General features: G+C 41.6%; 1 protein-coding gene across 2 annotated transcripts in view; it reads left to right on the top strand.

Annotated features, from left to right (window-relative positions):
- The first annotated feature begins 617 nt into the window (after positions 1 to 617).
- Positions 618 to 20,306, top strand: part of plxnb1b (plexin b1b) — a 40,589-nt gene continuing 20,900 nt past the window's right edge. The window contains exons 1-8 of one of the 2 annotated variants that reach the window (XR_008414854.1): positions 618 to 887; positions 14,162 to 14,218; positions 14,534 to 15,704; positions 16,391 to 16,573; positions 16,791 to 16,919; positions 17,545 to 17,645; positions 17,998 to 18,130; positions 18,770 to 18,926. Coding sequence is in view for 1 of the 2 variants with exons in the window: in XM_053868218.1 (XP_053724193.1) it covers positions 14,544 to 15,704; positions 16,391 to 16,573; positions 16,791 to 16,919; positions 17,545 to 17,645; positions 17,998 to 18,130; positions 18,770 to 18,926 (1,864 nt within the window). In the remaining variant the exon portion in view is untranslated. The remainder of the gene's footprint in view (positions 888 to 14,161; positions 14,219 to 14,533; positions 15,705 to 16,390; positions 16,574 to 16,790; positions 16,920 to 17,544; positions 17,646 to 17,997; positions 18,131 to 18,769; positions 18,927 to 20,306) is intronic. The other variant, XM_053868218.1, reaches the window with a different exon arrangement.

Here is a 20,306-nt window from a genome sequence, read left to right as displayed (position 1 = left end):
ACTACATCTCTAGAAAAAACAAAAACATTGCAACTTCAGAGCTTATTACTGGTATTATTGAAAGACATTTTTGTTTCGGGTCAAATAAATACGGTTTTCTGAAAAAGTATTTCAAAAATTCTCAACCCCCCATGTCTAATAATACCAGGTTCCCATGACAGTTTGGTCACATATACAGAAGGGGGCGCCATCTCACAGTCACAGTGAGGTGGCGAGGTACGGTCCTGGGCCGTGTTGCCTTCACTGACTTATACATTGTTGAGCTTTCATTTAACGGGTGCTAACATCTTAACTTAACGAATGGACCTTCTCAACGTACTCCGTTTGTCAGGACAGATATTATACTTTTTATTCACTTATACACTTCATTTTATGATTATTGTACTTCATAGAACCTAACCTGAAACTTACCAACCGCTACTCTCAAACCATACCTCTCCCGCTCTGAGACATTCCGACGTCAGAGCGAAAAAACAGCCCTTTTGTCGAGTGAAAGAAACATCTGAATGAGGAACCGATTTCTCACAAAATCCCGAGAACATGGATTCAAATGAACTTCAGCGGAATTGAGCTGTGCACGCAGCTTCGGAAAAAAAACGAGCCGCCTGTGAAGGCATCGCAGAGGACTCCCCCTCAATCCCCACTGTCTTCCCGGTCGCGTACTCCATGGATTTGAACGAGCCGAGGAAGATTGTCTGTGCGGACTGGCTTTATTTCGGCTGAGTTCGGTGAGAAAGTTAAATGTTGAGGCAGGAGTCTGGCAAGTCTTGGCAGGAGCCGCGCTTTGCTACTCGCTCAGAGGAATATCTCCCCAGGAACGATGCCAAAAACGCGACGTGGATTGGTCTTCTCCGAGTGAAAGTGTCGAGATTGAAGGTGAGAGCGAGGTGAGTTCTGCTCAACACGTTTGACTTGAAGACTTTTGCTTAGCAAGCGATAGTCACGCAGCTGAAACATAACGTTTCTCTCTTGCGTTCTAAGCTAAGTTCCCTTAGTTTACAAGTAGTTGTTACCAGCGCAGGTTGGTATTTCTATCCTTGTCAGAACGCTGTGCGGTTTCTCGTTGACGTTCCCCTGCGTCTCACTCTCACACTGAACCAGCCAAAACAAATGGCGAAGCTGAACCAGGACTCTGAACCAAACTTGCACCCGATTATAATGACCCACTTCTTTTGAAGTGAAACGACCAAACATTCCTAACCAAGCCAGGCGTCCTCATAAGGACGCGTTCCTCCCAGAATTGGTCCTCACAGCAGTAAACACACACACGCATTGCCACGACAGAACTCCCAGTGGAGAGGCCAGTGTCAAGTTGTTAGGCAGAGCTGTGACTGGGGTTTTGTGCTGTTGGGCAGTGAGTCTTCAGCCTCCTCATTTGGTTCCCACTGTAATTCTGAGACAGTGATTCCATTCTAAATAGTTTAATTCAGATTCTCTTAGTGACATGAACTTGCTGAACACCGATACCACTTCTTTGCAAGTACTGACATGCTCAGTATTGACGAGTAATTAACATTACTCTATACCAATTTACCACATGTTCCCTGAACAGTCATGACACCACTGCTACAGACTTCAATTTAAGCATTTGAAGTTTAGCCTGGACAATATATATATATATATATATATATATATATATATATATATATATATATATATATATATATATATGCGCTTCACAGGTCCCCGGATCGCCGCATCATTTTCATTTTAAACATTGCACCACATAACCCTGGCATAGTAGAAAGTAGGGCTGGACGATTATGGCAAAAATGATAATCGCAATTACAGTGGTACCTCGGTTCTCGACCACAATCCGTTACAGATGGCCGTTCGAGAAGCGATCTGTTTGAAATCTGAATCGATTTTTCCCATTACAATGAATGGAAAAAGAAATAATGCGTTCCAAGCCTTAAAATAGTCTTTTGTAGGAGTGAATGTAGAGTGTCTGCTGCAGGTGCGCTGTTCCTCTATGTGTGTGGCCGCTGCATGTGGGAGGGGTTGCCGAGTGAGTGACGTCTCTCCAGAAGTGAAGAGGTGCCCGGTGCGTGTCCAGCTCTGAATGTGCGCTTCTGTGCAGTTTGGCTGTGACAAAGTCATAAACCAAGTCACGCTCTGTCCCAGACTCGCCTCATCCCAGTCCCAGCTCCAGCCCACAACAGGACATCAAACCCTGGAGTGAGCGCTCCAGCCTCGGAGGTGTGGAGAGCGAGCACCTCCCCTGTGACACTCTACCACGGTCCAGTGCGGAGACAGGAGAGGTTTTACACCTCAATATGAAGAAAAAACAGTCAGTAAATGGAGCTAACGGGACACGTCTGCATACAGAGGCTGCGTTATACACAATAACAAAGCGCGTCGTGGGTCACTGATCGGTCCAGGGGCGTTCGAGTTCTGGATTTTCTAAATCTAAAGCAAAAAAATCTCGAAATTTTTGTTCGAACTCTTGTTCGAATTCCAGGATGTTCGAAAACCGAGGTACCACTGTATTTTGATTCATATCATACTCACGAATATGCAAACCTAGTTAAACTTCATGGAGGTTAAATGTTTCTTCCTTGAAACACCAATCTGTATGGTCTGGCTTTGGAGAACCGTGGAGACAATATTTCGAGCTGAGCAGTCACTTGGCTGGGATGCAAAGATGTTTCTCTAGTTCTGATGTTGTAAGATGTGGTTTCATTTTGTCATTTTTCATGAGATGACGAGGGAAGGAGCCACTCCTTTGACTATAAAAATGACAAGGAGCGCTTGGTTCTATCACTTGTCTCAGGTTGAACGTGAGCCATTGGTTTTAGTAACATCTCCAACAAGCAGCTATCACTGCTGTTGTGCCTCAGAAAGCTGGATGAGCGTCTGAGGTTCTGATGCTGAAAAGCATGCTGCCGTTGTACAGACTCTTGACTCTGGACCAAGCGGTGGCTAATATTAGCGACCCCCACGTCATGTACACAGAGGCTCGAGCTCTCTGGCTGACAGGAAGAGCTTCATACTGAGGGGCTCACTCTGTATAGTGGGCTCACTGTGCCTCCCAGAGGAGCTTCCCACCGGGCAGCTTTCACAGGGACAAGGCGTGGTGCAGCGTTACAGGGACAAGGTACATCGGGACAGCACGAGGGCAGCTGGGGAAACAGGTGTTGGGCTAAATAATCATTTCATGACGATTATCACAATTAATCCAGATTAAAATTCAATGAATTGACCAGACCTCGCAGAAAGTTACCTTTCCTGAGAGTAGCTCTTTAACTTGTTCTTTTATTAAATCAGCTCAAAAACATTCACATTTATTTCCGATTTACACATAATTTCATTTCTCTTTCCTGTCGCATTCACCGTGTGACATACACGTTTTAACTACTCCATGTCATCAACATCGCCATCCACAGAGTGACACCGCTATATAAGCGATGGGACATTTGATGGGAAAATGTGCTAAACACTGAGAAAATAAGGGTTGGAGGCATGACACATATACGCGGTGGAGATGTGCGTACGCAGGAGAAAGTGAGAAATGAGAGAGACAGACCCTGGTGGTACTGGATTCAGAGACTACACGCTGGTCAAGTGAAGAAATTGTGAAAGAATTAACAGTGTAGTTTGAGAAAGAAACAAATTCATCTTTCATTTTAGCCTCAGCAGCACAGGCAGGAAGCGTTACGGTGGCCTCAAGTGGACGAAATGTAAGTCTCGCCATAGACTGATTTATGAGGTCCGTCAGTCAGTTTCAGAAAGAATCAATAGCATGGATATAGTTGTAAAAGTTTCCTCAGGTACTTTGATGTCCAGCGTCTTCAACTGTGTCTGTCTCTATCAAAATGAGTCAGCTTATGCAAGATTCTCAACATATTTTTTGAGTGCAATGTATTATTATCATACATTAAACATTTACTGAAGAAATCTGAACAGTTCAGATAATTAAAAGCCTTTTATTTAATTTCACACATTTTCTATTCCTCAATGTGAATTATGAAATGCTAAATTGACATCATTGTTTATAAACTACTAGAGTGGTCACCATAGCATTTACCAATCGCTAGATCCCCCCTCCACAAGCATACAAAAACACAAAAATCACAGTCTCTGTAACCCCTGATGTCATTATTGAGTTTTCTTGAGTTAAGTTTAAACTATGATCATGAAAATTAATCCTCCACTATCTGAGCCGTTTCTCTCGCAGGAGCTGGAGTAAGTCAGTTGCTCAAAGACGATGTGTCCATAATCTCATTGGGGCTGATGCACGGGGGGATCTCATCAAATCAACAGTGTGTACTTCTTATCTTACAAGTACCAAGCTACACTCTTGAACTGTAGCACGCTCAGCTTTGATTCTAACGCTGAGCTTTGATCTCATTCTAGTTTCTATTCAGCTGGCCCTTGGCTATTCAAGAATCACCATCCGATAAGTCACACCTTCCCGACATGTTTTGAAGAAAGAATCCCTAAAACATTTGCAGACAACACATGTGACTTATATTCTTGTGGCTGCAAGTATGTAAGTCATATTGAACATACTCGCGTATTGTTTTCGACCGTGTCAGCACTAAATGGAGGATAATAATCAGACTGTTGAGCCCTCTCACTGATGGCAGCCCCTCTGGGTATCGAGATCCCTGTGCCTTCCAGTGTTGCCACTCCCCGTGCAAATCTGCTAAACACACGTCCCTCTTACACACACAGTTTATCAACCACATTATGTTAAACTTCACGATATTCTGTGTTAAACAGTTATGCCAATTCTGTGATTCCGGCTGTGATTCTGTGACTGTGGAAATCATAGGCCCCAGTCATCAGGATGCGCTCAGCAACCAGGCGTAGTTACAACAACGGCATCACCCAATTCTGCCCAAGGCAATTAGTGGCACAGTTGTGGTGTAAATGAGGTTTCACTAAGTGTGATGATTCCCACATCCAGTCATTTTCACCTGATGCTGCTGACATCGCCTTATGGAGGTTATTTATCAATTTTATGGTCCCTGACCATCTTCTAGCTTCACCGTATTAGTGTGTGCTGAACTTATATCCCTTTGGGTCACACTGTGCCCCTGGAGTAGCGAGTAGTTGCTAAAAGGTTGGTGACCCCTGCTGTATACAGTGCACCTTATGTATTGAGGATGGGATGAACACATGTGAGCGCCAAATATTCCTCAGATTAGACAGCAATGAGTTAATTTTGTGAATGATTGTTCAAAGTTTGGGACATATCTGCGGTTTCCTCCTGTCGTCAGCGTCAGACATCCCATCAATAGTAGCGTGCTTCCATGCTGCAAGATGTGCGAGATTACAGCGGTAAACAAATATGGCCACCGCGATGGCCAAAATACGGTTATGAAAGGGAAGCCAATCGGCAAATTTGGATCATATTCAGCAAAATGACCGGGTGGAAACACAATTTAATGTAAACCAGTGAGATGACACTTGAGTTGGGCATTATACAGGCACTAATAATACATTTAGGGCGTCCTGCTGAGGAAACAGGGCGTCCGGTATTCAGTGCTGGAAGGCGTTTTTTCTCATATTTTGCAGTTTAGGGCGCCTGCCCGACTCCCAAGACGCCATCTAGCTAAAAGCCTGGTTACAAGTGGGCCTGCACGATTCAGGGGAAAATATGAATCACGATTTTTTTAGCTAAGAATTGATATCACGATTCTCTGTCACAATTTTTTTTTTCTCATGATATCCGCAGTTTATTGCACACATAAACCATGACAAAACAAAGTTGCATCACTAGGCGCATGATGTTTGAGGGGCTGATAAAGATTTGTGGTCGGGATGCTCCGATCAGCGTTTTTGCTACCGATCAGGATACTGATCACATGGATTGACAATGAATTTGTAATCAAAATGCTGAGACCTTCAGTGTCGAAGATGTGAGAATATGAACCATTAAATCATTTTAAGGTTTTATTATACCTCGGTTTTATTACACCTAGAAGCCAAAAATAAATCTTGTGGTATGCAGCAACTGTTATATCAAAAGGACACAACTGAAAAACATGTAATTTGATGTGAGACGTCACAGGTGAATCTCTAGGGACTGCGCTCTATCCGTGATATATTGACATACTGTAGCGAGACTCAGAGACAGAGAGCACTGCATTGATGAAAGTTTCCACTTCAGATGTTTTCAACAGCTTCTGGTGGCTGACGAACGCCACACCTGACTCCAAAACTAGTTACAAGACCATTCACTGATGAGTGTTGCGTCAGTGATGCTGGAGAAGGCTAGTTGAGCAAGAAACCAAGGTCCAAATGGTTCCCAGGGCTGGCGAAGGAGGTGCTACAGAATGGGTAGCCATCAGCAGTCTGCGCTAAACAATCTGAGTTCTTCTAGAGACCACTGAACCACAATCTGGCAGTATGCACTCTCAGGCCTGACCAAGTGAAAGCCACCGTCAGATGAGAGCCTGGACTCAGTAATACAGATCATTTGTCATCTTCTGTGCTGGTCCCAATATTATACAAAGGTGTTTGTGATTAGTTGGTGTCGATTGAATGTTGGAATGTTGGTGACAGGATGCTTTGTCTGCTGACAGTGGCTGTTACTGGCAACTTGTATCACTCCATTGAGGTCACCGTGGCCCATGGCACTGTTAAACTGGAGGCAAGTACACTTTGCATCAAACTGGCTGGTATTTTTCACACAACTCTACAATAGGAAAACATACAACAGGAATGATGTGTGGACAAGTTCTGTGATATGTTTGAATTTATTCCAACTGCTCCTCTTTCTTTCAGGTAAGATTATGATTGTGTCCTAGTAGAATAGGTTGTGATACAACATACTCTTGTGTTTGCTATGTAAATGAATTTAAGATGAGTTTAAGACTATGTTGCCTGGCGCAACCTAAATCTTAATACACAAAATTATCAGATTGACCTACCTATCCCAGTAATTTTGCTGTCGCATAAAACATATACTGATGTGCACAATAAAAGTCTTCCATGAATTTTGTTACAGTAGTTACAATATTCAAACTACAAAACAGTTATTGCTGTTGTTAGGATGTTGAAAATATTTGTTGTTTTTAGATACTGTGGCCTAAATACTGAGATATAAAAGTTCACATTGCTGGAACACAACATGAATGTAAGCCACTTTACCTTTTACCAGTTTTTTGGTGCAAAGTTTCATTTCGTATACTATCTTAAAGCCTGAACTTTTGAGATGTGTGCTGAACATTGGTCTTTAATGCTTCATAGACAACCAACTTTTCCCAGGATCACAATGCCCCCTCCCCCAATGTGTTTGAATGGGATTAAGAGGGGGAGGGGGTAAGGATTTAGTGAGAGCAGTCCAGGGAAAAGGCCGTTTCTGGGGTAACTGAGAGCCAATTGTTCTTCACACTTTTTTAACACTTGCTACTTGGCAACAAGCACCAATTCAAAATGCTACTCAGTGCTCCGGACTAACTTCTTGTTTTGGTTGCTCTCGTGCACATAATATTTTTTTACTTACCTGTTTCAACAGAGAATGGAACATTTTGTTACTTATTTTTGCGCTGTTAATATCTGTCTGTCTGTCTGTCTGTCTGTCTGTTCTTCTTCAGTGTCTCAATCTATCTGTCTATACCTTCTTCTTCAGTGTCTCAGTTCTGAAGGTTGTTGCTCCAACCCAGAACAACACATGCGATTGGGGGGGACATGGTTGAAGAAATATTAGAAATAATGTGAATAAATTATCATTTAGTATTATCCTCCAAATCATTATACAAACAGTTTGTACATTGTTTTGTATAATTAAAATATTTTCACAATTCTTTCTCCTAAAATGGTTGTTTTTCATTGGCACAATTGAAGATTTCACTAATACATTGACCAAATCAGAATTTGTTGATGGTCCCTAACTGACTGGGTTGTAGCATTAGTGCTGCCCGAGAGACTTTGTCCATGATCAGTGGACCAAGGACAACACCACCAATACTGGGGCGGATTTCCGTCGATTGTCCAATCTCCAACAATTTTCACTATAGTGTTTATCTTGCACTCATATTGTGTGTAGTGATGATTCAGATGAACAGGTTTGTTGTGTTACCCCAGGTTGTGGCGATGACGGCGAGGCACAGTCGACGTCTTTTGGTCGACATAATCTTTTTTAAAATCTGAAATATTTCCATATTTTTAAAGTATATTTCCTTTTTGGGACTAATTCGTTGGTCAGAATTGCAACATAACAAATCTGATATAAAATCGGATTATACTATAAAATAAAAAAACGAAGACATATCACACTGTCCTGTGATGTCACTGTGGCACATGTGCACATCACGATGCTGATGTGTTTTGCGATTATCTTGCGGCCCTCGTGCCTATTGTAAGTAACTTGAGTTTTAAAAGCTGTCACACTAGTTACTCTATGATATCTACTGTTACACAGTTTACCTGACACATAGGCTTGTTTTAAAATCATGTTGGATGATGAAAGCTCTCTACTGCAGCGCTCTTACTGCAGTTGAGTGTTCAGTGACACCAGGAACGTTTGGTATATCCACCGCATTTTAACTTGCACGTGAGCTATTGTGATGCACTTATACTCATCCAAATAATCATTAGTTTTCGGAATATCTCTAACAAGCAACAAGCAACATTCATTGTGGATTACTCAGCATTTTTTAGTTGTTCGCATTTAAAATCTGTATTCAAAAAGGTATCATAGTTTGCCTGTTCGCTTGCTATCTTACGTTGCGAGCTTTTGAAAATGGAGTCCATAGTGGGAACTTTGTGTATACGCAGTGGTGGTAGACAGCTGCTTAAGCCAAGCCATACATGGCACAAGTAGGTACACTTGTACCCACCAGCATGATTCAGGGAAAAATATGAATCATGATTGATATCACGATTCGTTTTTTCTCTCATGAAATATGAAGTTTATTGCACCAGCCATGACAAAACAAAGTTGTAGCACCAAGCATATGATGTTTGAAGTGCTGATAAAGAACTGTGGTAGGGATGCTCTGATCAGGGTCCACTGAGACCGATCACATGGATTGACAATGAATTTGTAATGAAGAGACCGTCTGTGTACATGATGTGAAAACATGAACCATTAAATCATTTTTATTAAGACACGTTTTAATATACCTCTTCATGAAGGCAAAAAAAAAAACAAAAACTTGTAGAACGCGGCAACTTCTCTGTCAAAAGGACAGCGATGTGAGATGTCGCAGTTTGGTGAGCCTGTTGAGATTTTGCTTTGTCTGTGAAATATTTACATACTGGCCGCTTGTAGTGGGACTCCGAGACAGGGCTCTGCATTTATCAATGTTTCCACTCCGGCCGTTTTAAAAAATTTCTGATACAGGATGCTGATGAACATTGCACAAAATGAACGACACCTGAGAAAGGCTGCTCATCTAGCTCCATGAAATGAATGATTATTTCTTGAGCAATTAGCTTAGCACTCTGAACGTCACGCTCGGACCAGCGGATGTCACTAAGCAGCTGTTGAGGAACTAGCGGCCTCACTTTCATGAGCCCTGAAAACTCTCCGTGCTCCGTCCGTTTTTTCCAGACAAGTTCTTAGGAGCGTGAAACTCCCTAAGTAATGTAGCGTTTGTGATGCAAATCCGGCCAGTTTGTAAATTAAATGCAAATCAAATTTAATTGAAAATTAAATCAGACAGAAGGGTGAATTGAAATCGCTTTTTTTTTTTTTACGATTTATCCTGCAGGCCTAATTTGTACTATGTTGTCTCACATTGAATTTTGTTAGTATTTTGTTTGTCCTTTTGACAGAAAGGTTGCTTCATTCTGGGTTTTTGTGTTTCATTCTCTTGGATTAAATAAAAACACAAAAAAAAACGCCTCAGCGCATGAGCAACATCGAAGACACAACAAGAGAACTCAAGGATTGCAGATATTGGGATTAGGGCTGCAGCCATAAGGGTGCTCCCGCCAGCCTGTCTGTCTATCCTGCGAGGAAGGGGAGGCGATGTAGGTACCATAGTTTAAAACTAAATTGCTTAGAAAGGGATCATCAGTCTCTCACTCTCCACTGAATGTTAAAGTTTCATTTGCAAAGTTGTAGGCAACTCTTAAAACATCGAAAAGTGCAGTGAGACTCCTGCGGTTAGTCATGACATAGTTACAGATGTGATGTCTGTTCAAGCTGTTTGGTGTGGTAACAGTCACATTTAAAGAATATCATTTGTAGAATGGCCGCCAGCCAAGCTGACCGGTGCTAACCACATCACAAAAAATTTGAATAATATGTAACCAGGTCAGTAGACATTGTGTTCTGTTATGCCTGAAATATGCATTAGCAGTCGCCGGGGGAATCAATGATGATGTTCCCCTCTGACAGTGTGCCGAGCCAATGATGCATGCTTTGATTAGTCCAGCTGTTCGACCGCGTCCAAAGTGCTTCAACAAAATCAGATTAATTCAACTGAGCTACACTGTGAAAGTGGAGCACACAAGCTGAAGTGGGATGTCACATAGTTGAATGCTCGCTGCAAACTAGTGGTCGGGAGTACAAAAACGCAGACGTGTAAAGATTTATTTATTCAATATCGATTCAGTATTGCAATACTTGAAAATACTCGAGTGTATCAATATGATTCTTACACCTCTAGTATTAATAAAGTAAATTAGAGGTCGACCAATATATTTGATCTTTGCTATCTGCCTGAATATATTGATCCAATATAACTGTCCATTTGCTTCCTCTTGAATGAAGCCTGCTGCTTATTTGTGCCTTTGGCAAAGTGCAAATCAAATCTACTACTTTTTATGTTTATGTTTATTCATGTTTTCATCAGTGATGAATGAATTTCAACTTTTCTCCCGTAATCTGTCGAATAGGCCAACAGATCAATTCTGTTAATTTTCTGTTAATTTTAAAGCCATACTGTATATGTATACAATGTTTTTTTTCCACCTGGTAACAAATGAATGTCTCCACAATGTTATTTTCTTAATACCTTAGCTGAAACTGATAATGATATATAATATATAATATTGTAGTTATTGGCTTATCTAAGCCCCCAGATATTGATATCGGTGTAGGCCCTAAAAAATCATATTGGGCTCACTTGGGCTCATTTCTGCCCTATCCCTCAGTGGTCACTAACTGTGGGAAACCCGTCATGATAATGGTTTAAAATAAAACTGTCTCATCTTTTTTTTAGGAAGATCTAAAATAAATAAATTGCGGTGAAATGAATTTGTTCATTTACAGTTGTTGAACAACATAATGGGAAATATGGACCTTAGCTTCTAAAAATAATAATGTCAGTTTAAAGTCTTAAAAAGCTCCAGGCACACACAGGTTTGCTACACCATCTGTGTGGGGTCCGCTCATTGCCTGAACAGTAGATATGCAGCAAAATGAAAGTTCCAGACCGAAACTGAAAATGAGATAAACAAAACTAAAATCAGAAACAACAAAAAAACTATTATGTATGGTATTATATTATATCACACTTTCTGCTATATAACCTAAGGCTCTGAAGACTATTTCTATCAAACATTGCATAGTTTTTAAACCAGGAGCACCACCTACTGAGCTCTGTGGTCGGATTGTTAAAAGTTGGCACGCCTTCAGATACTAATGCTGCGTATTGACTCTCTTTCGTTTCATTGACATATTGCATTCTTTTGTGATAGCTTTGAAGGAGGATGTTACTGGTTTTAAAGTGACATTGCTGAACCAATAAACACTTAACTGTGTGCGTTCACATGCCATTGAACAGATTTCCAACAGTATACAACTAGAATTTGTGACACACATTTACAATTTCTATGATTTCATTTGGTTAATATGTTCAGTGAATTCTAATTGATTGTGTGTAATCTCTTTAAGGCTGCTCAGTGGAACAGTTCTAACACGACAGTCGAAATCAATGCGGATGCCTGCCTCTTAAGACAGAAGGACAATATACAAAGCTCTTCAGTCAAACTCTAGCTTGTCACACATAATCTGTCCTAATAGGTAAGCAAAGCAGAGAAGAGCAAGTTAGATTCTAAAGTCCAGGGATCTTATTTATCAACAATGTGTAGAAAAGGTTGAAATTCAGTCGCTTCTACAACAAAATTCTAAACTGTGCACTGTGAAATAACAACTGAAGTGGCTGCACAGCTGTTGAACTTGATAGCCTTATCAAGGCCACAGGCAGCATCCTTGCGTAAAGATGTTCTGTCCCGTTCTAGTTTAGGAAGCCCTTCAGTCACATTTTTGCAACTTCATCTCCACGCCATCTGTTGAGTTATTGGCTGCATGACATTGAAAAAAACTGACATTCGGTCGGCACACGGGTCACCTAGCTGATTAAATAAAGTTCCAAAATACTTCCAGATTTCTGACGTTGATTTCCTTTTGAGGAGGAAAAAAAGCAGGAAGGTATGGCACTACCCTGCAATGTCACTACCGCACATGCGCACATTCTGATGATGATGTTTTCACCCACAGGTGTCTCTCTGTGTGCGTGCAACCCAGCAAGCACATTAACCAATCAGGTGTCATCTGAAATAAGCAATCTCTCTAAACAGAATGACTTTGGCCGGAGTCGCTCTGCAAAGATCACAGTACTCTGTGAGAAGCCACATCTTCACTCATTTGAAAGTGTCTGTGAAGTTTCTGAACATCCTCAGTGAAGGGCAGGGTGGATGGTTTGTTGAAACACGCCTCATTCAAGGTTATAAATGCGAGAGAGTGAAACAAGTTCATGCCATTTTCTTGGTGCATAGTGTTTTGAAGGTCTGGGTAGCCTGAATTTGGGGATTATCCTCAACCATCAATTCCCGCAATGGAGAAGGTCACAGGTTTGCTTGGAGTTTTAAATGTCTCTTGGTCAAACCCAGAAACTATTTTGACATCTTGGATGACCAAATTAAAATTAGCGTGTTCTGTGGCTTCTTCAGAGTGTGCTATTGAAGTCCTCTGGCGAATGTTGTCATCTTTGGTGGGATCCTGCCTGTGCTGGTTGACAAATGACTGGGCCATCTGGACAATAATCTGGAGAGTAATCTTTCATGGCTGTTCAAAGCTTCCAAACACCGCTGGATATATTTTGCCACATGGTTGATCCAGACATTGTGGCCAAAGACAAAACCCTAGTTCTGCCTGACAGTTCACTGACTTCCCCTGGCCTCGACAGACATTTTTCAACATGTTGCCACAAATCCCTGTGAAGATACAGAGCATGGGAATACATGCAGTGCACATCTCGGCTGCTGCAAGGTTGCGTCTTAGTTGTATCTCCACAATAATAACATCTCCACTATCCATCACTGAAGAATTATGCCTAAAGTTTCCCCGCACATTGTACTTTTCATGTACATTTTTACTAATAATTACACGCAAAGTTACTAGTACTTGAGATTCATTGCCCAGGGCTGCTGTTTGAGAAAACAACTTCTGTGCCAGAAGAAGCGCCATACTAAACAGGAGGATGAAGAAAACCCATACGATCATATAATATTTCAATATTTACTTCTTTTTTTTTTAACCAACATTCAGATTGTTTCCTTTTTCAGTATTCATTCATCAAGATGTGGATTGTGGATGGTTAAGTTAAGGGTGAGAGGCTGGGGAAAGCATGTAAGTCAATGAAATGTCCCCACAAAACATAAAAACACAGACTCCGTGTGAGTTGTTTATACTGCCTTGTGGGGACCAATTCCTGACACTGTCCTCATGAGGACCTTATGTCTTCGTGGGGACCTTTAGCCAGTCCCCACAGGTCCAAACCTCAATTTGAGGTTGAACACTTCAAAGTAACTGGGTCATTATAATTAGGTCTAAGTTTGGTTCAGCGTCCTGGTTAAGGTTAGCCATGTGTTTTGAATGGTTAGGTTTAGGGGCAGAGGCTGGGGAAAGGGTTATGGCAATGAGAAACTTCACAATGTCCCCAGAGGGATAGCAATATGAACGTGTATGTGAGTGTGAGAGAGCGAGAGAGAGATTTTTCAAACATGTTATTTTTTGTATTATAGATATTTACATTTAGGCATTTTATGTCTTGACATTTCTCATAGAGTGTGTAATAGTAATTAAAATCCGAACACAATAAAGTTACTTAAGTTTAAAACGTTTAAATAGAACAGAGTTACTCTGGGCATTTGTGATGTTTTTAAGTACTGAGTTTTTTTTGTTTTGTTTTTTTTGTTTTTCAATGTTATTGAGATACCTGATTTGTGCTTTTTGTGTTTCTGCTCTTCAAAGATGCTTTTCCCGTGGATGGCTACAGGGCACTTGACAATATTCTACAAGAAATAAATGGTGAGAAAGTGTTTTCTTTACAGAATGTTGCAATTAAATGACAAGTTATTGTACATATGTTGTATATGCTCGGAAAATGTTGCATTTCCATCTTGTACATCTCTAAATTGGCCCAAAAATGTGCTACCCATGTAAAATATCAATGGTAACTGTGAGGTCAATTATTGTGATATTGGTGACTATCGTGATGTATGAAATCTTGCTTGCATGAGTTGCGCCATTTTTAATGTGTTGAAGTAGAAGTAGAAAAACAAATGGTGAAGATGTAATTACTGTCCCGTTTTTTTCATGAAGGATATTTGCATTCTTTTTCAGCTCCGCTGCCATGTGTCAGGGGGTGGTGTGTCATATTCCATTGTTGATGGTCCAGTCCATGCTTTCTGTCCTGCTTCTGGCATCCAGTGTAGCTCTCACCCTGCTGTCCAACCAAGTCGTCCAAGGCAAAGACCTCTCCCCCCCTTTTCGTTATCCCACCTTTATGCAAAATATCACTGTATTTGAGCACTTGGCCTTGCACCCTGACCCAGCTGTTGGCCGGGTCTATGTTGGTGCCCAAGATCATTTGTTTCAGCTGGATCAGTTCCTCCAGCTTGAAGTCCAGGAGGTGGTTGGACCTGTTAAAGACAGTTGGGAGTGTCTACCTCCTGTCACTGATGCCAACTGCCCCCAGGCTCGGATTACCAGCAACCACAATAAACTTTTGGTGGTAGATCCGTACTCTAAGGAACTTATTACCTGTGGGAGTGTAAATCAAGGTACTTGCCAAAAGCGCAGTTTAGATTCTTTGGCTGAAGTTCTGTTTTCGGCAGAAAAGCCTGTTGACACCCAATATGTTGCTGCTAATCATCCAAACGTTAGTACTGTTGGACTAGTGGTTCAGTCTCTTCCTGAAAGGCACCCAGTGCTCTTTGTTGGCCGGGGCTATACCAGCAGTCATCCGCCCATAACCACACGCAACCTTGCTCAGGAACCCATCTTTTCTTATGAGGAGTCTGCTAAATTGGCTGTGGCTGGCCGTCTTTCTGAGTATGACCACCATTTTATCTCCTCGTTTTCCCACCGACAGCATGTGTACTTCCTCTTTTATAGACGGGACCTCAAGTCACAGTCCCGTGAGTACCGGTCCTATATCTCAAGAGTTTGTGTGGATGACCAAGCTTACTATTCCTATGTGGAAGTGCCCTTGACTTGCCATTCTAAGGGAGGTAAAAGCTACAATCTCCTTCAAGCCGTCCACCTTGGGATTTCTAAGGAAAGAGTTTTCAGTCAAGGCTCTGAAATTATTCTTGGAGTTTTTTCCACCCAATTGACGTCATCAAGTCGACCGAGTGAGGACTCTGCTCTTTGCATGTTTTACCTAAATGATGTGGACCAAAGGATTAACTCCACAAGGGACCAGTGCTACACACAAATGGGTAGAGATTCAAGAATGGAGGCAGCTTACATCGAATATGAAGTCAAATCCAACTGTGCTAACCTTCCAGAGGTAAGTCTGAAATGATTTGTTTGCTTTTGTTTCCTTTATCGTGCGACGATTTTTATTTATTTATTTAGCGTGTGGTGCCGGAACATAACTTACGATAACACTGCATTTGCAAGGCAATAGGCGGCACCACGATCTTAGAGATTATATACAAGCAAATCCAAAGATTGGCCAGGTTAAACTTGGATTGTTTATACAGTAGTGTTGCCATGAATGTTCAGGGAACGTGCTGAAAAAACAAAATGACAATTTAAAATGGCTGTGGTTACTTGTATCAATACTCAAATGTTAGTCTTGGTCACCATAAAAGTGGTATTGGGACATCCCTACTGAGGTCTGGTGCTGTAAGCCATCTTATTTTATTTTTGAGGGCCATGGTGAGAACAGGAGCTATGTCATGGACTTGACCAATGAAAGATGCTTCATCCGCTCCCGCATTGATGGATATGTCAGATCTATCAAAGCTCTGCTTTGTAGTTCTATCAACTATTAACATGCATGTAAAATGACCATGTATTTACTGTACATACACCAAATCCAATGGAGACCAGCCTCAATTTCACTACTATAAAATGACAGATGACTTGTGTCGGAAGATAGAAATGATGTTGCTTTAACATACAGGGACATGGAACAAATTTGCATTTTTCTTTCTTGCACTGGATTCATTTTGTTTCCTTACCCCGTAGAACACTCTTGATGCTTACCCTTGTGGCTCTGACCACACACCCAGCCCCATCGCCAGTCGAATTCCTGTTGAAGCAGAAACCTTACTAGATAGTCCATCTGCCGGCCTAACGGCTGTGGCTGTCAGCATGAGAGCACAGCACGCCATCGCTTTTTTGGGCGATTCCAAGGGACACTTGCACAAGGTAAAATGCTATCTCTTACTGTAGATAAGTTGATAAGTAATGATAAACAATTGATATACACAGTGTAGGAAAATGGTTTTAAAAAAAAGTAATACTTGCTGTTACTAGTTATGTGACTGTTTTCATTGCAACTATAAAAAAGACTGCATTTCATATGGCTTCTGGTAAACCTTGCTTAAGTGTGTGTGCCTACATGTATGTTTGTTGGAATCCCCAGGTGTTTCTCGGTCCAAATGGTGAAGTGGAGGAGTATGCTGTCATACCCATTCAACGCAACGGACCGATTAGTTCTGACCTGATCCTTGACAAGGAGGAGGAGCATCTCTTTATTATGACTCCCACTGTGGTAAACAAGCACATCAGTACTATGGATCTAATCCAAGCAACAGGTTGAACTATTCGCTTTCTTGTGTCAAAAATACAATTAAGGGTCTCCCGGTGTCGGGTTTCACACAGAGCCAGGCTGCAGTCCGGGTTGTAATGATCCAGTTGCACTTTTACCATAAAATGCAAATAACATCAACACATGTTGTTTTATATTGACATTTTTCAAGAGTCATGCCACTTTTCATGATTTTTCACCTGATTTTGTGTCTGAATGATCCTCAGTGCCACGTGGTGGGGTGGAACAGTTGCATGAAATGTGGATTGTGCAGTTGAGTGTGACTTGACAGCGAAGCCGCCAACACACGCTGAAAAATGTTCTCAGTTGACTGAGAAGTTGCAAAGCGGCACGTCCTCACAGAGGGGAGCCGGTTGGCCAGTAGAAATTTCTGTGGGACCGTAACGTTTCAACTTTATGGCCCATACACTTTGTGAACTGGGTGAAGCTGAGGGGTGCTCAGCTGTTGTGTTTTGTAATCGCACAACTTGAAATTGTGATTAAGATTACATTTTAATTAATCCGGCAGCCCTACTAAGGACCAGACTGTGCTGTTTCTGAGTTGTCATTGTTGTTTTTGTGGTTGTAGTTACAGAAAATACCAGTTGCTGAATGCAAGCAGCACCAAGACTGTCACTCATGTCTGCTGGATCATGACCCTTACTGTGGGTGGTGTGTCCTCGAGGGAAGGTGAGCAGCACACTGACATAACTGGCTGATCAATTTTTACCAAAGAAATTGATTCTGCTCATGAAGACTAATGAGAAATCTACAATACAACATCATTGTTGACAAGATTAGATAAATAAATGAATGAATTATAAGTCACATGAATCTTATTCTTTCATCTATTACTTATATAATGAACCTACAGTTACCTATCATTGACAGCAACCTGGGCTTTATTTGGTAGACAACACTTATAAAGCACATGCTTCAGTTAAAGACTGATTGTTGTTGCCTTTTTGGTGCTTAAATTTAATTCACGGGATTTAATTGATTGTATAATTTAATGTGGTTTTTTTTTATATTGTAACTACAGGTGTGTTTCCCAGTCTGCTTGCTCTCGTGGTGACCAGCATCGCCAGTGGCTATGGAGCTTTGACATGGAGCAGCAGTGTCCAACCGTACACAACCTCAGTCCATCCAATATCAGCAGAGCAGAACGCAAAACCGTGAGTATGCAGCACACACCAAGATATCTGTCTGCAGTGATTGATTCATATCACCTAACAGATGTTTAAAGGAGTGCATGATGGTTCTTAACCAGAGAAACCATCCCAGTCATGCCGTATGACAGTTGTTAAAATGCCATGAGAAAAATTAAAACTTAACAGTGCGTGGTGAGGAAGGCTTCCTGATTTATTTATTTGATTGTTTGTTTAATATTAAAGTCTACAACACTATCCTAATAGTGTTGTGTAGTGATCGGATGCTCCGATCAATCGGTCTCTGATCGTGATCAGCCAATTTCAGCGTGACCAGTGAATGCCGATCTGTCATTGAACTATCTGCTGTGAAGATTCTTTCAATCTGTCATTTAAAGTTTGCATCCTGCAGCACATGCACGGGAAAATGTCGTGCAGGGAAGGGCGTTAAAATTAAATATACCATTTAAAGCGCCAGCACTTTACGGAGCGCGGAGAGTTTTCTGGGCTCATGAAAGTGAGACCGCTGGTTCCTCAGCATCAGGCTGTTAGCTCAGCTGACATTTAGCAACACTTGCCGGTCTGAGCGTGACATTCGGAATGCTAAGCTGTTGATAAGCTATTGTCCAAGTAACTTGGATGACTTTTTTTTTTCCCTCCACACAGATCTCTTTGACTGTGCCAGGTCTCCCAGAAATAAAAACGGGCGATTCCTATTCCTGTTATTTCCACAACACTCACAGTCCTGCCACAGTCACAGCCTATGGGGTCACATGCCAATCTCCTGATACCAGTCAACTCCCAATGGTACCTACTGGACAAGGTGAGAAAAAATAGTTACCATATTGTGCAAAACTGACCTTTTCTGGTATACGGTGTCCATTTTTTTCAATATCATGTAAACACAGCATTAGAGATGCTTGCGCCCATTAGTTTGTGCGTCTCAACTAGGCAGGTGCGTCAGGTTCATCACGGCTTCACAATGAAGCCTGCTGTCCTGAGCCTCGATTGACTCCTTTCACATTGTTTGAATTTACTCATCACTGCTCAGCTCTGACACTAGTGTCACCAGCATAGCACAGATTGGTTTAGGAATTTGCAGAGCCAGGCCTGCAGCCCTAAGACGAGCTGCTATGTCATTCATTCAGGCTACATCCAACACAATCTCTGACACCCAGGGATGCGATTGATATAGACTGTGTGTGCCGCTTCCAGCTTTTAGGCCGTTCAATGGGCAGTCAGGTGAAAACATGCCGGCGTGTCACCTTGCTCTAGATCCCGCTCCAGTCCAGTGTGCTGCACCAGTGAGAAACAACAATGACCTCACTGAGTGGAATGGGGCACAAGGAGGGCTAGTGATGGTATTACTGCGCTTGCGTCTCTAATTCCGCTGTACATTATAATTTATCCTCGTAGAAAATCGCCAGGTTTCATTTTGTCCAACTATACCTGAGTCATATAACTACTTGACTAACCTTATTTATATTTAGAAAACACTTGAGCCCTAGTGTGAGTTAGTGTTAGAAACTGTCCAGTTGGAATAACGGACACATTCCAACATTGCACTTTTATAACTGCTAACATAAGTCTCCTGCACTCACTCTATCAGTGGTCACAGGTGGACTTTCACACAGAGCAGTCAAAGGCAAAAGCTCAGTAAAGATCCTTGGTCTAACTGCTGCCTGTGTTTCAATATACATACAGCGTAAAGTGAATCAAATTATTGAGTTATGTCCTCTGCTTATGAGGACCATTTAAGAGCTGTGCATTATATCTACTGTGTCTCGGGAAGTGACATTGAACAAGGTTGACTGCATGTTGAGCTTGATCATCATACGTGGACATTAGCTCTTCTCATGGAACATTGTGGTTGCAATGAGCCGATTAATGGGAAATATTTAGTCATGAGGGAGACGTTAATGGACACTTGGAAACCATTTTGTCACTCATTTTGGGTCTGGGGAAACCCAGAGATGGAGTATTAACAGGCAATGGCGCCTACTATCGTTACAAATTTGGTGCTTTGTGTGTGTGTGTTCTTGTATAACTAAACTTGTGGATTTCACAAATTATTTTGTGAAAATCGTTGGGGCTGAAATATTTTGTGGCCTTCTCTTTCACTACAGTTGCAAATTCTGGATGTAGATGAAGACATAAACTTTTGAAACATATGACTAGGTTAGGAAAGTTGGAAATGCATGAG

Source organism: Synchiropus splendidus, chromosome 6 (genome assembly GCF_027744825.2).
Source record: "Synchiropus splendidus isolate RoL2022-P1 chromosome 6, RoL_Sspl_1.0, whole genome shotgun sequence".
Classification (NCBI taxonomy): domain Eukaryota; kingdom Metazoa; phylum Chordata; class Actinopteri; order Syngnathiformes; family Callionymidae; genus Synchiropus; species Synchiropus splendidus.
The sequence above is the reverse complement of the archived record's forward strand: the minus strand, read 5'-3'. Positions and strand labels throughout refer to the sequence as shown.